At 46.4% G+C, this 16,516-nt stretch overlaps 1 protein-coding gene across 8 annotated transcripts in view; it reads right to left on the bottom strand.

Moving 5' to 3' along the window:
• LOC141273062 (uncharacterized) overlaps positions 1–16,516 on the bottom strand; it is a 62,453-nt gene that overhangs the window by 26,525 nt on the left and 19,412 nt on the right. For 6 of the 8 annotated variants that reach the window (XM_073684408.1, XM_073684407.1, XM_073684402.1 and 3 more), the window contains exon 3: positions 3,090–3,218. The exons of the other annotated variants lie outside the window; for them this stretch is intronic. In XM_073684408.1, the coding sequence (XP_073540509.1) occupies positions 3,090–3,218 (129 nt within the window). The remainder of the gene's footprint in view (positions 1–3,089; positions 3,219–16,516) is intronic. 8 annotated transcript variants of the gene reach the window in all.

Here is a 16,516-nt window from a genome sequence, read left to right on the forward strand (position 1 = left end):
AAGGTGTTGTGATAGCTGCTTTGGACTCCGTTTTGGAAGATGAGATTCTTAAAGCACAGGAGAATGCCCCATCTAACACTCCTCATGGGAGGTTGTTTGTGCCTGGGACCTTTAGGAGAGATTTGTTTGTTGAGTGTCACGAATCTCGGTTGGCAGGTCATCCCGGAATCTCTGAGACCAAGAGACTGGTGGGTCGCAGTTTTTGGTGGCCTGGATGGCAGAAGGAAGTCATTAAGTGGGTGCGTCAATGTACTATATGTGCTAGATCTAAGTCCTCACATACTCCTGCTGCGGGGTTGCTTTGTCCTTTGGAGGTTCCCAGTGCTCCTTGGACACATTTGGCTATGGACTTTATAACTGACCTTCCCCCCTCTGAGGGTTTTACTGTCATCTGGGTGGTCGTGGACCGTTTTAGCAAGATGTGTCACTTGGTTCCCTTCGTCAAACTGCCCTGCGCTAAAACTCTCGCTAAGGCCTTTGTCAAGGAAATTGTCAGACTTCATGGCGTTCCTACTGACATGGTTTCTGATAGGGGACCTCAGTTCGTGGCTCGTTTTTGGCGTGCCTTTTGTGACAGGTTGGGAGTTCATTTGTCGTTCTCGTCCGGATATCATCCTGAATCTAATGGCCAGACAGAAAGGAAAAACCAGGATGTTGAGCAGTTCTTGCGTTGTTTTGTGGCAGACAATCAAGAGGGGTGGTCTGAGTTTCTGCCACTTGCTGAATTTGCTCTGAACAATCATACATCTTTTTCTGCTGGTTGTTCGCCTTTTTTTTGTTGTTCTGGGAGACATCCGTCGTTTGGGTCGTTCTCCAAGTTAGGATCTGCCGTGCCTGAGGAGGAGAATTTTTCCGGTGATTTGGAGAGAGTTTGGACGGATGTGCGTGGTAATCTTCAGGAGGCCAACAGAAAATCTAAAGACTACTTTGATAGGAAACGACAGGAGGTTTTGTTCGCTGTTGGAGACATGGTTTGGTTGTCCTCTAGGAATCTGCGGTTGAGGATTCCTTCTAAGAAATTGGGTCCCAAGTTTGTAGGGCCCTTTAAGGTGCTTCAGGTTGTCAACCAATGTGCTGTTAGGTTGGAGGTTCCTACCTCCTGGAGAATTAATCCGGTATTTCATGTCTCTCTGTTGAAAAAAGCTGTTGTATCGGATTGTGACGCCTCTGCCTCTGTTCCTCCGGTGGTGGAGGACGGGGAATATGAAATTTCTCGCATCCTTAACTCTAGACGGTATAGAGGTAGTTTGCAGTATCTTGTGGCCTGGAAATGTTTCGGACCCGAGGATAACTCTTGGGTGAGGTCGGATGATGTTTCCGCGTCCAGACTTATCAGAGCGTTTCACAGGAGATTTCCTGATAAGCCTGGTCCTAGGGGATCCGGAGGATCCTCTTAGAAGGGGGGGTACTGTTAGAACCTTGCTCTTAGGTTTTTTCCTTTGCTGGTCACATGACCTTGTTGGCCTATTTAATCCTGCTCCGCCCTTCTGGCTTTGCTGGACTTCATTGTATAACTACTTTCTAGCTAGCCTGTGCTCTGTATCTAACCCTGTTAGTTTGCTTGGTCTACGGACCTCTATGTTCTATATATTTTGTTTGTTCGTCTGTCTGCTACTATTTCTGTTAGGAGGTGTCCCATTTTCCTCCCAGTCCTTAGTACTTGTAGGGATTCCTTCCCCACATCTATAGGTCTCCGTACAGACTAGCTTAGGACTTTAGCAGGTCTGATCGCAGGATCAGGTCCCCTGTTACATCGTAGGGATTAAGCTGAGTTCTATCGTAGGGACAGATCTCCTCTCTTTCCTTAGCTCTGGTAGCAGAACATAACACCGTCGGACCTCAGGCAAGCAGGCAGGTAGCTGATGTGCGCTCCCAGGTGAGCGGGCAAGCTGGTCCTTAGACAGACTGACAGGAGTTGAAAGGCAGACCGTCGGACCTCAGGCAAGCAGGCAGGTAGCTGATGTGCGCTCCCAGGTGAGCGGGCAAGCTGGTCCTTAGACAGACTGACAGGAGTTGTAAGGCAGACCGTCGGACCTCAGGCTAGCAGGCAGGTAGCAGAATATCAGGCAGGAATAAGACAGCAAGCTGGCAGGAATCTGGCAGGTATCTGGCAGGTAACTGGCAACGGGACCTGAGGGCTGAAGCAGAGTAGTGAACAGTGCAACAACATTGCTCGGGCACCTCCATTTTGGAGGAGGTGCCTATATATGGTGAAGTCCTCCGGCCATTGGCCGGGGACTCCTTAGGACGGCGCGCGCGGCCCCTTTAAGAGGGAGGGAGAGCGCGCGCGGGCGCCCTAAGCACAGTGGCCGGGAAGGAGCGCGCGCTGCCAGCAGAGCGGGAGGAGGACGCCGGGCACGGAGCAGAGAGGTGAGGGGAACAGCGTCCCTGCCTAGCAGGGGGCAGGGACGCCGGCGCTACAACAATGTACCATTAAAACACTGAAGTGGTGGTTGTTGGAAATGGGCTCTATACACCTAAGTAGATATTGCAATAAAAACCAAGACGTTTGCAGCTAGAATAGTCATTTACCACATTAACAATGTATAGAGTGTATTTCTGATTCATTTGATGTTAGCTTCATTGAAAAAAAAAAAAATGTGCTTTTCTTTAAAAAAAAACCCCAAACTTTTGAACGGTAGTGTATGTCCCTGATTTAAGAGCATGAAAATTCAAATTTTTAAATTTGTCAAAGTTCCGATTTTTTCACAAATAAATTCAAGTCATATCGAAGAATTTTGACCACTATCATGAAGTACAATATGTCACAAAAAAAAATCTCAGAATCAGGAGGATCCGTTGAAGCGTTCAAGTTATTACCTCATAAAGTGACAGTGGTCAGAATTGTAAAAATTGGCCTGGTCATTAATGTGCAAACCACCCTCGGGGGTAAAGGGGTTAATGTTTAAAAGTGTCTAAAAGGAGGAAATAGTAAATAGTGAGGTCATATTACATTTCTCAATGTTCCTCATGTCTCGAATCAAATTTCTGTGTTATTATTGACGAATGGTTAATCCCTCATCTCTCCAGTTATGTCACTCCATTGATCATACTGATAATAGTGGGGTCATATGACAGAATTCCCTCACCTCTCCAGTTAGCAAGCTGATGATCTCTAGGGTGAGCTTCAACACTTTTTCGTATAACGCTTCCCATTCACTGTCTGTCAATTTTTGCTCAGGGTCTTGAGTGGATCTCCTCTTCACAAATGATTTGGTCTAAGTGTTGGAGAGAGGTGAATAATGTGAATCAATCATTCTAAAAGTCCTCAAAGAATATCAATAAATTGTCTAAAATAAATTAGTGTATCTAGCGTAAACGAAGGTTTGGGGCTATTTTTTTTTTTTTTAGTTACCATAGGAGCCATGCTGATGATAGAAAAGAAGCTACATATACGTTTGTATTCATACAGCAAAACATGGCAGCATTCCAGAAGTGGGATAGTGAAAATCGGTGGGCTCTTTAAAAAGCCTTTTTTTTAAAGGCTCAAGGTGTGAAAGGCTCTTGAAACTGTGAGCCTTTCTCAAGCCATGGCTGAAGAGCCGAAACATTGCACATACTGTACATTAGATGAATAAAGAGCGCACAGTTGTGTCATTATCCCACATCTGGATTGCTGCCATGTTTAGCTGTGTGTAGATGGAGAATTTTTAAGAAATCTGCTCCCTGCAAAAAGCTCCAACGGTCTCCATCAGACTGGAAGCAATGGCATCGTGACCACCAGGCAGCTAACCAGTGACTGCAGAGGTCAGATGATTGGTGGTCGTGACTAGTGTTGAGCCACCCCCGTAGTGTTCGAGTTCGGTTCGGTTCGTCGAACACCCGTGTGTTCGCCGAACTGTTCGTCGAACACCTTCGAACACCGTTAAAACCAATGGCAGGCAAACAAAAACACATAGAAACACATAGAAAACACCTTCAAAGGTGTCCAAAAGCTGACAAACTGCTCAGAAGACACAACTAACACATGGAAAAGTGACAAGTACATATAGTCATGCGAAAATAAAAGAGGTGGAGGAGTAAAAGGAGGGGGAGACACAGATATAGGCATGTCATGCCCTTCTAAAATCCAAAAAGTGAGAAGCCGACACGGCCAGTCCGCTCCTGCCCGTGCCACCTCCGTGTCGCCGGGTTTGTGCCAGAGCCGCGGTGAACCCTGATGGCCAGCCCCCCTCTCCCAATACTGGTGCCTGTCCGCTGGTGGGTCGAGCGAGCCCCCCTGTGGTGGAGGCAGCTCTAAGCTTTTTAATTTAAATTGTCTCTCTAATTTGAATGAATACACTTTAAATCCATTTACAAGGATCTATTGGAGGGCAAGTCTCATGCCAGCAGCCGCGTAATTCCAGCTCCAGTAGCGTCCACTAAAGCTGCTGCAGTTAAAAAGCTTTTATAAGGATCGAGCTCGGCTGTCCACCGCAAGGCATCCTACTGCCAGTCCCAGCCCCTATGCCTTGGGGTGCCTCCTGATGCTCTTCACTGAGTATCCCATGGTCCCGAAGCATTTCCTTTGAAAAAATTAAGTGTCTAAACTACAGGTGGTGTAGCTTGCTTAACAGCCGGGATAATCCGCTGACTAGCAGACACTGCTACTAGGCACAAAGTATTTCCTGGGCTAGATGCAGTTAAAAATTTGTAATTAGATACTCTCGTTGGATGCTGAGAAAGCATTCCATAGAGTCTCCTGGCACGCCATATATGATTCTCTTAAAAAGCTTGGGGTAGGGGTCTAGGGGACCCTTTTATAGCCAAAATCACGGCCCTGTATCGCAATACGTCACCTAGGCTGAAGATAAATGGAACTGTAGCACCCTGAGGGCTCGGTTGCTACAGACGTATTGCACCTCACCCAGAGGTGTGATATCTCACTCTCAGGTAAGGATGGAGTGTGGATCAGGACCCGACACCTGCATGCATTACACCACATTGCCGTGGGGCAGGGCGACCAATATGCCCCTGAGATGGGCACGACAGTCCCTGTCCCTGGCTGGAGTGGGGGGAGGGAACACTGAGGAAGGGGAACCCTGTAGTGCAGGAGCAGGGAGGAAGCAGTTCCTGGGTGCATTGAGAAGGGAGTATAAAAGGTGGGCACCATCTTAGTTCAGTGCAGAGAAGTCTGAGCAGAAGTGGCAGGGAGCAGGGGCTCTGCATGAGCTCTGCTCCGGAGGCGGGCCTAGTAACAGAGGCCCAGGCCTGGAAGAGGGAGAAGGAAGGAAGAGGAGCGGAGAAGGCTCCAGGAACGAGGAATGAAGGGATCCCAGGGATGCGGATGGGCGAGTCGCCACCGCACGCCCGAATCCACCTGCGTAGAGGGGTCAGGCCAAAGGGGGAGACCGGTCCCCGAACTAGTGGAGGCAGGAAACGACCCTCAGCTAGAAACCGGAGGCTCTGACATTTTATGTGGCGCAGCCCCTCGCTACACCTGCTAGGAAGGCACCACATAGGGTCAGGGAAACTGGCGCCAAGTTTACCAAGAGGAGGCCCGAGGCAGCCGGACAGAAGTGTTGGTAAGAAAGGCCAGACAAAGGACACACAAAGGGGGTCCTGTGAAGTGCTCCAAAGTTATCTGGGAGTTGTCTGAGCCCCTCACCTGGTGAGCACAGTACGACGTGGGCAGCCGTTACCTGCAGACGTGGTCTGGATAATAAGAACTGTGAGTAAAGGCCCTGGACTGCATCACTGACTCCGTGTCGTTACTGCTGCTGCCCTGCACCATCACCCCCATCCTCCGCATACACTGCCCTGAGGCTATACTCCTCCCGTGGGGAGTTATGCTACGCTCTGCTGCACCCACAACACCAGCCTCAGCGGTCTGCCCTGTAGCGGCGGTTCACTCTGACCGCAATCCACGGGTGGCGTAGTCGGACATTTAAACATCAAAACCACATAAATAGTTCCGCCACTGGTTTGACCGCCCTGAGCCACGGAACCGGGTCGCCGCCACGAAGACTACAACCACCAGCATCCACCAAAAAGGGTCCGGCTCCGGGTGTCCCAAGGCCCAGGGGGTGCGTCAGAACATTTTCATCACCTTTCACAATCACCAATGGGACAAGGCAGGGATGTCCTCTGTCCCCTCTCTTATACATCCTAGTGACGGAGCACCTGCTCTCATCAATTCGCCATAACCCCAATATTAGGTGGATTGAGGTGGGAGGCACCGAGTACAAGTGCTCTCTATTTGCTGATGATGTCCTAGTATATATCACTCAATCACATATATCCATCCATGCTGTTATGGCTGAAATAGATCACTTTGTTACATGGTAAAATTTTAAAATCAATGCAGCGAAGTCTGAGGCCCTCGATGTCTCCCTCCCCAAATCCATATAGGATTCCATCCAGTCCAACTTTCCCTTTGCCTGGCCCTCACAGGGTATCAAATACTTAGGAATTCCTATTCATAGAGACCTCTCCCATCTATGTTATCTTAATTTTGGGCCCTTTATTGAACAATTCCATACAGACCACGGTTGGCAAGTTAGAACTGTAAGATTCACTACGTGAACCGCTGGTGTTTTGTGGAAAAGCACATGTACACCGCGTTCCAAATTATTATGCAAAAAGTGTTTAGGAGTGATAAGGGAAGAATTTGTTTGTTTGTCAGTTAAACTCATTGATGGTGATGTGTGTCAGGGCTCTTAATATCACTGTAAGCAATTGCAGACACCTGTGCTAATTAGTTTGGCAGGTGTGTCCAATGAAAGGCAAGACTACTTAAGAAGGCTCTCTCACATTATTAAGCAGCCTACATTTTCTGCCAAAATGGGAAAGAAAAAGGATGTGTCGGCTGCTGAGAAGCAACAAATTGTGGAGTGTTTAGGTCAAGGCATGACTACAATCAACATTGTGCGATGATCAGGATGAAGTGTCTTGGCAATCAAGAAGTATGTAGCTGATTCACAGTACACACGTGTGCGTGCTGATAAGGGCAAATTGAGGACTCTTTCCTATAGGCAATTACGTCAGGTTGAAAGAGCAGCGGCAAAAAAGCCTTGTCATAGCAGCAGACAAGTTTTTGAAGCTGCTTGTGCCTCCAACGTCCCCCGAACAACAAGATGCAGGGTCCTTCAGAGGTTTGCAGCTGTGCATACGCCATCCTGTCGACCTCCTCTATCCACTTCACACAAGCAGAAACGGCTCCAGTGGGCCAAACATTACATGAAGACTGATTTCAAAACTGTTTTGTTCACGGATGAGTGCCGTGCAGCGCTCGATGGTCCAGATGGATGGAGTGGAGGATGGCTGGTTGATGGACACCCCACGCAAACACGGCTACAGCGCCAACAAGGAGGAGGTGGAGTAATGTTTTGGGCTGGAATCATGGGGAGAGAGATTGTCGGCCCCTTTAGGATCCCTGAAGGCGCTAAAGATGAACTCCATAATGTATGTGGATTTTCTCAAACAGCACTTCCTGTCATGGTTCAAGAAGAAGAACCGTGTATTTCACAGCAAGATCATTTTTCTGCATGATAATGCACCATCTCATGCTGCACATAAAACATCTGCATCTCTGGCTGATATGGGCATAAAAGGGGACAAACTTATGGTGTGACCCCCATGCTCCCCTGACCTCTACCCCATTCAGAACCTTTGGAGCATCATTAAAAGGAGTGTCTATGATGGCGGGAGGCAGTTCACATCTAAGCAACAGCTCTGGGAGGGTATTCTGTCCTCATGCAAAACAATTGAAGCAGAAACCATCCAAAACCTGACAAATTCAATGGACGAGAGAGTTCAGAAGCTCCTTTCGAACAAGGGGTCCTATGTGAAAATGTAACATCACCTAGAATAAAGTTTTGAGTTGAAAACTGTTTGATTTCAGTTTCTAACAACCTGCTAATGCTTATAATTTCAAAAATGACCATTTTTTTGGTCTTTATTAAAATGAAAAGGTTGATCGAAAAGTTTGGGGGATCTAAGAGTGTGGCAACCCAGTAGTCATGATTACTTCGAATTCTGACAATATGAGGGTCATGCTGCAGGTAGTGCAGCAAGAAGGCACTTATGTGTCTTGCGCATCTCGGAGCCCCAAAATTATTTTCCGGGCTAGATGCAGCTAAAAATTATTTTTAATTTTAAATCTGGTGAAGCTTTAGTATAGATGGCCTAATAGGATCAGTGCTGCACACTGCTACAAAGCCCAAATTATTTTCCAGTCAAGATACAGATAAACATGATTAGTAATTTGAAAGCTTAAAACGTTTGGTAGGGTGATTTTAACCAATCATCAAGCTTTTACTCTCCCCAGGATGACACAGGGGTAGAAAAGTCGTTTCGGATCCATGATTTGTTCATCTTTATGAACGTGAGTCTGTCTACATTATCAGTGGAGAGCCGCGTGCGCTTATCTGTCAGCACACCACCAGCAGCGCTGAACACACGTTCAGACAGAACGCTGGCTGCGGGGCATGACAAGATCTCCAAGGCGTAAGTGGCTAGCTCCGGCCATTTATCCAGATTGGAAGCCCAAAAAGAGCAAGGGTCCAGTGACACAGTCGTGGCTTCAATGTTTACTTGGAGATACTCCTGTACCATCGTCTCTAGGCGTTGACTATGTGTCAGACTTCTTGTCTCCTGTGGCCTTGCAAAGGATGGGCTAAAAAAGTGGTGAAATGATTCCGCAAAATTGATGTTACCAGCAGATACTGTGGTTCTGTTACGGTTTGAGTGCTGAACACTTGACGGTCCCACGGTTGGCAAGTTGGAACTGTGAGATTCACTACGTGCACCACTGGTATTTTGAGGAAAAGCACATGTAAGATTCTGCAACAGTCTCTGCTGATACTCCTGCATGCGTGCATCCCTTTCTATGGCAGGAATAATTTCTGCAAATTTACTTTTGTACCGGGGATCTAACAGTGTGGCAACCCAGTAGTCAGGATTATTTCTAATTCTCACAATTCGAGGGTCATGTTGCAGGTAGTGCAGCAAGAAGGCACTCATGTGTGTTGCGCATCCAGGAGCACCAAGTCCCTGTTGTGTTGGTGGCGAGGTAACAATCATGCTTCCTTCCTCTGTCCTCTCCCCCCAACCTCGCACAACAGAAATGTGATCAAGGTCTCCCTCATCTGATGAGTCTTCCATCAGTTCGTCCTCCACTTCTTCCTGGGCTCCTGCACCTTCCTCACTAGTTTGGCTGCTACCATGCGCCCTGGTAAAACCATCTCCCCCACCCTCACATGCCTGCCGCCTTGGTGCTGCCGACCTTCTGGACCTTGCAGATGTTAGCCCTTCCGCATACAACTCCTCCTCCTCTACTTCCTCCACCTCCTCTTGTGCCACCACCTGACTCCGAATTCTGTTTAACATGTGCTCCAGCATGTAAATCACCGGAATAGTCATGCTGATAATGGCATCGTCAGCACTAAACATCTTCGTCGCCATTTCAAAACTGTGCAGAAGGGTGCATAGGTCCCTGATCTGAGACCACTCCTCCAGCGTGATTTGCCCCACCTCTGAATCTCGTTGGCCCAGGCTATACGTCAGAACGTATTGCACCAGGGCTTGTCGGTGCTGCCACAGTCGCTGCAACATGTGCAGAGTTGAATTCCACCGGGTAGGCACATCGCATTTTAGCCGGTGAAGTGGCAGGCCCAACGACTTCTGTAGAGATGTAAGTCGCTGAGCTGCGGGATGCGAACGGCGGAAGTGAGCACACAGCGACCGTGCCCTCTGCAGAAGGCCATCTAGTCTGGGATAGTGGGCTAAAAATTGCTGGACAACCAGGTTCAACACGTGAGCCATACAAGGCACGTGTGTGACATTGCCCCGGCGAAGGGCCGCACCCAGGTTTGCAGCATTGTCGCACACGGCCTTCCCTGGTTTCAGGTCCAGTGGAGACAACCATTCATGAAATTGGTTCTCCAGAGCTGACCACAACTCCTCAGCTGTGTGACTCACATTTCCCAGACATTTCAATGTAAAAACCGCCTGATGACGTTGAGCCCTACTGCCAGCATAGTAAGGAGGTGTGCAGGATCCCTTCTGCGCAGTTAAAAAGCTTGTGGCATGACCAGACAGGCTTTGGGTGCAGGTGGAAGACCGAGAGGAGGTTGAGGAGGCAGAAGCAGTGGAGGAACTTTGACATAAAGAGGATTGACGCACAACTCGTGGGGACGGCAAGACTTGAACAGCAGCCCCTTGTCCTGCTGTCACCATAGTTACCCAGTGCCCAGTCAGCGACATGTAACGCCCCTGTCCATGCCTACTCGTCCAAGTGTCTGTGGTGAAATGCACCCTGTCACACACAAAGTTTCTCAAAGAAGCGGTGATGTTGTGTGCGACATGCTGGTGGAGCGCAGGCACACCTTTCTTTGAGAAGTAGTGCCGACTGGGCATCTGGTACTGGGGCACTGCGACGGACATAAGGTCTCGAAAATCCTCTGTGTCCACCAGGCGGAAAGGCAGCATTTCTGTAGCCAAGAGCTTGCAGATGGTGAAATTCAACCTCTTAGCTTTCTCATGGCTAGGAGGAAATGGTCTTTTACTTGTCCACATCTGAGGGACCGAGGGCTGGCTATTGTGCTTAGACGGGGTTGATAAGGGTGTCCCCGGCAAACTGCCGGTCTGTGAGGAAGATGCAGGCGGACATGTTAGGTTGCCTTCATCCAAAGGTGGTGCTATCGATATCGGACAGCGCTCAACACCAGCTGGTGTTACCACCTCCAAAGAAAATGATGACCTGCCAATCACGCTGGCTGTTGCGGGTAAAGAGGTGGCAGGTCTGCGCCCCAAAACAGGTGTGACTGCTGTCCCCCCAGTCACAGAGGATGAAGAGGCCGCGGATACACAAGATATGGCAGACGGTGGTTGGCCCGGCCGGCTAGGCCGCATTGTAGCACACTGAGCTTCCCACTGCAACTTATGCTTCATGTCCATGTGCCGGTTCATGCATGAAGTACTCAAACTAAGTATTTTTTGGCCTCTACTTAGCTTTTGCTGACAAATGTTACAGTTAACACGAGTTGGGTCATCTTTATCGATCTGAAAAAATGCCCAGGCTATGCAAGGCTTAGCACCCATGCGACCTGAAGAGCCACCACGACTTGTGGTGAGAGGCAGAGTTGTGTTTGAGGATGCAGTTGTTGACGTGCTTCCAGTACTACGTCTCTGTCCAGGAAGGCGTAACCTGACCTCGTCGTCACTAGCATCTTCCTCCACCTCCTCTGCTGACCTCATCTCTTGGCTGACTGTGGGTTGACAGTAAGTGGGATCTCCGACCTCATCATCATCACCCTGTGCGTTATCACACCCGTCGTCCTCAGAGCCAACCTGTTCCTGCCCTGACAAAAAACTAAAGTTGTCGCTCCAATCAGGTATTTGAGTCTTATCATCGTCTTCCTCATTGTCTCCACCAACAGGAGTTACAGTTTGGGAATGAGGGTCTACATTATGGTCAGAACCTTCTGCGTCTGGTCCTGGATCCGACTCATAAAGATTCTGGGCATCAGTGCAGATCATTTCCTCGTCTGGATTCACAGAAGCGCTGGAGTCGACCTCTGATTCCCAGGCTATAGTATGAGTAAACAGCTCTGCAGACTCAACCATCTGTTCTACCTCATACTCAGACGGGCAGCTGGAGATTTGGGAGCTGTGAGGAAGCAAGTGCGATTTGGGTGACACCTTTGAGGACTGGAGTATTTGTGATGTTGAAGTTGATGTGGAGGAGAGCCCACTTAAAGGAGCACTTGATATCCGTTGAAGCACCTGCTGTTTTTGTGCCTCATCTGGAATTTGTAGCGATTGGCGTGGCCGTAAGAAAGGGATCTTATCACATTGTCCGCTAAAAGAAGTAGACATTTTAGTTTGGCTGGAAGATGGTCTTTCTTCTGCAGATGTTACTGTTGCTTTAACACCTACCCCACGGACACAACCTTTTTTCCCCTTCCCAACACGCCTATTCCCCTTTCCACCAGCAGCAGGCCTTTTTCCACTCATTTTGGTGGTTAACTAATTCACAACTCTGGAGTTGTTTGCACAAAAAAACAATGGATGGTAACCGAGCAGAGCTGAGTGGCCAAACTGTGGTATTAGGCCAAAACTATTGCCTGGGTTAGATGCAGAAAAAAATTATTTTGAATTTGCAACCTGATGGAGGTCAGTATAGATGGACTAATAGAGAAAGTCCGACACACTACTAGAAGGCCAAATATTTTTTCAGAGCTAGATGCAGAAAAAAATTATATTCAGTTTGCAACCTGATGGAGGTCAGTATAGATGGATTAATAGAACAAGACCCACACACAGCTAGAAGCGCAATATTTTTTCAGAGGTAGATGCAGAAAAAACTATATTCAGTTTGCAACCTGATGGAGGTCAGTATAGATGGACTAATAGAACAAGTCCCACACACTGCTAGAAGCCCAAATATTTTTTCAGAGGTACTGTAGATGCAGATAAAAATTAGTTTTAATTTGCAACCTGATGGAGGTCAGTATAGATGGACTAATAGAGAAAGTCCGACACACTACTAGAAGGCCAAATATTTTTTCAGAGCTAGATGCAGAAAAAAATTATATTCAGTTTGCAACCTGATGGAGGTCAGTATAGATGGACTAATAGAGAAAGTCCGACACACTACTAGAAGGCCAAATATTTTTTCAGAGGTAGATGCAGAAAAAAATATATTCAGTTTGCAACCTGATGGAGGTCAGTATAGATGGATTAATAGAACAAGACCCACACACAGCTAGAAGCCCAATATTTTTTCAGAGGTAGATGCAGAAAAAAATATTCAGTTTGCAACCTGATGGAGGTCAGTATAGATGGACTAATAGAACAAGTCCCACACACTGCTAGAAGCCCAACTATTTTTTCAGAGGTACTGTAGATGCAGATAAAAATTAGTTTTAATTTGCAACCTGATGGAGGTCAGTATAGATGGACTAATAGAGAAAGTCCGACACACTACTAGAAGGCCAAATATTTTTTCAGAGGTAGATGCAGAAAAAAATATATTCAGTTTGCAACCTGATGGAGGTCAGTATAGATGGACTAATAGAACAAGTCCCACACACTGCTAGAAGCCCAAATATTTTTTCAGAGGTACTGTAGATGCAGATAAAAATTAGTTTTAATTTGCAACCTGATGGAGGTCAGTATAGATGGACTAATAGAGAAAGTCCGACACACTACTAGAAGGCCAAATATTTTTTCAGAGGTAGATGCAGAAAAAAATATATTCAGTTTGCAACCTGATGGAGGTCAGTATAGATGGACTAATACAACAAGTCCCGCACACAGCTAGAAGCCCAAATATTTTTTCAGAGGTACTGTAGATGCAGATAAAAATTATTTTTAATTTGCAACCTGATGGAGGTCAGTATAGATGGACTAATAGAGAAAGTCCGACACACTACTAGAAGGCCAAATATTTTTTCAGAGGTAGATGCAGAAAAAAATATATTCAGTTTGCAACCTGATGGAGGTCAGTATAGATGGACTAATAGAGAAAGTCCGACACACTACTAGAAGGCCAAATATTTTTTCAGAGCTAGATGCAGAAAAAAATTATATTCAGTTTGCAACCTGATGGAGGTCAGTATAGATGGATTAATAGAACAAGACCCACACAGAGCTAGAAGCCCAATATTTTTTCAGAGGTAGATGCAGAAAAAAATATATTCAGTTTGCAACCTGATGGAGGTCAGTATAGATGGACTAATAGAACAAGTCCCACACACTGCTAGAAGCCCAAATATTTTTTCAGAGGTACTGTAGATGCAGATAAAAATTTGTTTTAATTTGCAACCTGATGGAGGTCAGTATAGATGGACTAATAGAATGATGCTATGCCCAAAAGATTTTACTTCACTAGGTGCAGTAAAAAAATTGGTATTCTATACACAGGTGGTATATCTTGCAACACAGATAGGCTACTCCACTGACTAACACACTCTGCAATAGGCCAAAAAGGATTAGCTTTGCTAGATTTAGCCAAATGCTGTGAAAAAAACTTGCACAGCACTGGCACAGACCTGCCTGGCAAAAACTGATAGGAACTCATGTAACCTAGTCCTGAAAAGGACTCCAATTACAATTAGTCTTTACTCCCACAACCTATCTATTTAAGAGCACAGACCTCCCTGATAAAAGTCGTAGGAAATGCTGTAACCTAGTCCTTAAAAGGACTGCAATCACAACTATTCCCTACTCCCAAGCTATCTGTATATTTGTGCGAAAATTGGCTTGAAATTAACAAGGTATAGCGCACACAGCAACAGCGGTGCCGTCTAACACGCAGCTGCAGCAGTGAGAAAATGGTGGCGACGGGGAAAATGGCTTGGTCTTATAGGGCAAGGACATGTGACATACACTGCCAATGACACATGCCCTTGCTTGTGTGAAAAAAAGCACTTCGCTCCGTGTGTGCGCTGCTGATAGGCTGACAGATTGCACCTTCCCACTGTAAATGCGGGAAAGAGAAAAAAAAAATGGAGATCTTCATTGTTCCTGCAGAGATCCATCCCCTGCCCCTCCCCCCACCCCGCTGTACACTCAAACTGCGTATTAACATTAATTTTCATCATTACTGAGAAAAAATCCAGTTATGATTTTGGTGCACGAACAGTTATCGAACATAACCTCGAACAGCCGAATTTTTCTCAAATTGTTCGTGTTCGCCGAACGGCTCGAACACCGCCCAAAACAGCTCGAATTTGAGATTGGCGAACAGTTCGAGTAGAACAACGCTCATCTCTAGTCGTGACATCATTACTCATGGTCCGTAGGAGACCATCGTAGTGGAAGTTCTAAAGAGGATGTCTGGGGCGAGTATACCTCTTTTTCTGATCTTTTAAGCATGGCTCCTTACTGTGAATTAAAAACAAGACAAGACAGAAAAGCTTTCAAAAATAGCCTTTTCATGGTTTTCTGCTTCACCTTGATGCAGCTGCTGATCTGCTCTGTAGGTTGTGGATATTTTTCATTTTATATAACCCAATCGAGACTTGTACTTCTCAACAACTTTGTGTTAGAATCTTGCTCTTAGGTCTTTTTTCCTTTGCTGGTCACATGACCTTGTTGGCCTATTTAATCCTGCTCCGCCCTTCTGGCTTTGCTGGACTTCATTGTATATCTACTTTCTAGCTAGCCTGTGCTCTGTATCTAACTCTGTTTGTTTGCTTGGTCTACGGACCTCTATGTTCTATCTATTTTGTTTGTTTGTCTGTCTGCTACTATTTCTGTTAGGAGGTGTCCCATATTCCTCCCAGTCCTTAGTACTTGTAGGGATTCCCTCCCCACATCTATAGGTCTCCGTACAGACTAGATTAGGACTTTAGCAGGTCTGATCGCAGGATCAGGTTCCCTGTTACATCGTAGGGATTCAGCTGAGTCCTATAGTAGGGACAGATCTCCTCTCTTTCCTTAGCTTTGGTAGCAGAACATAACAGTAAGTCCAGCCAGCAAATTCTCTAAGGAAAGATTTTTCTGTTCCATCATGGTGTCGGTTCAGGATTTGGCTCATCGCCTGCAGGGACTCTCTCTGGAGGTGGCCGAGGTCCGTCAGCACGTGAGTAACTGTCCTGGAGCACATTTCTTGGAGCCTAAGGTATGTTTGCCGGATTTATTTTTTGGTGAACACCGAGAATTTTTTTCATTTAAAAATGCTTGCTTATTGTATTTTCGTTTGAGACCTAAGTCCTCTGGGGATGAATCCCAGCGCGTAGGGTTCATAATGTCACTTTTGCGCAAAGAGCCTCAGGAGTGGGCCTTTTCTTTGCAACCTAGTGATTCATGCTTCAGATCAGTGGATAGTTTTTTTTCTGCTTTGGGACTATTATATGATGATCCTGACCGTGTCGCATCAGCTGAGACTGAGTTGAGACGTTTAAAACAAGGATCGGGTAATGTGGAAAAATATTGTACACATTTTCGTCGTTGGTCCACTCAAACAGGGTGGAACGATTCTGCTCTGAAAAGTCTATTTCTTGCTGGGCTCAGTGAAAGGGTTAAAGACCTGCTAATTGCTTATCCTACACCTGAGGATTTGCAACAGGCTATGCAATTAGCTATACGGGTGGATAGAAGACTGCGTGCTAGGGTTAATGAGAGCAAATCCTCTGCTATGTCAGTTTCTGGTTATGATAATGTGTGTATTAACAGTGGTGAACCGATGGAGATTGGATCGGTGGCACCTCGCTCTCAAGAAAAAGACCGTCGTTTTTCGGAAGGCTTGTGTTTCTATTGCGGAAAATCTGGTCATTTGATTAAAGGCTGTGAGCTTCGTATGAAGAAAGAAAAAAAAATGGTCAGTCACGCCCGTATTGCCTGTTTAAATTCCAAGGGTATATTTTTAGCTGCTTCCACGATTGCTCAGGAAAAATTGATGGAATTTCGGGTGTTTGTTGATTGCGGGTCTACACTGAATGTAATTGATGGGGGATGCGTGGAAAAACTCAATTTAAAACCTGAACCTTTATCATCCCCCATTGCTGTGGTTTCTGTGGATGGCTCCCCTTTGAAGAATATTACTCTCAAGGTCAGTGAATTTCCTCTCACTATTAATGGTGTTCAC

This window comes from Phyllobates terribilis, unplaced genomic scaffold (assembly GCF_046119375.1).
Source record: "Phyllobates terribilis strain yellow unplaced genomic scaffold, ASM4611937v1 Scaffold_5__5_contigs__length_657084704, whole genome shotgun sequence".
Lineage (NCBI taxonomy): Eukaryota > Metazoa > Chordata > Amphibia > Anura > Dendrobatidae > Phyllobates > Phyllobates terribilis.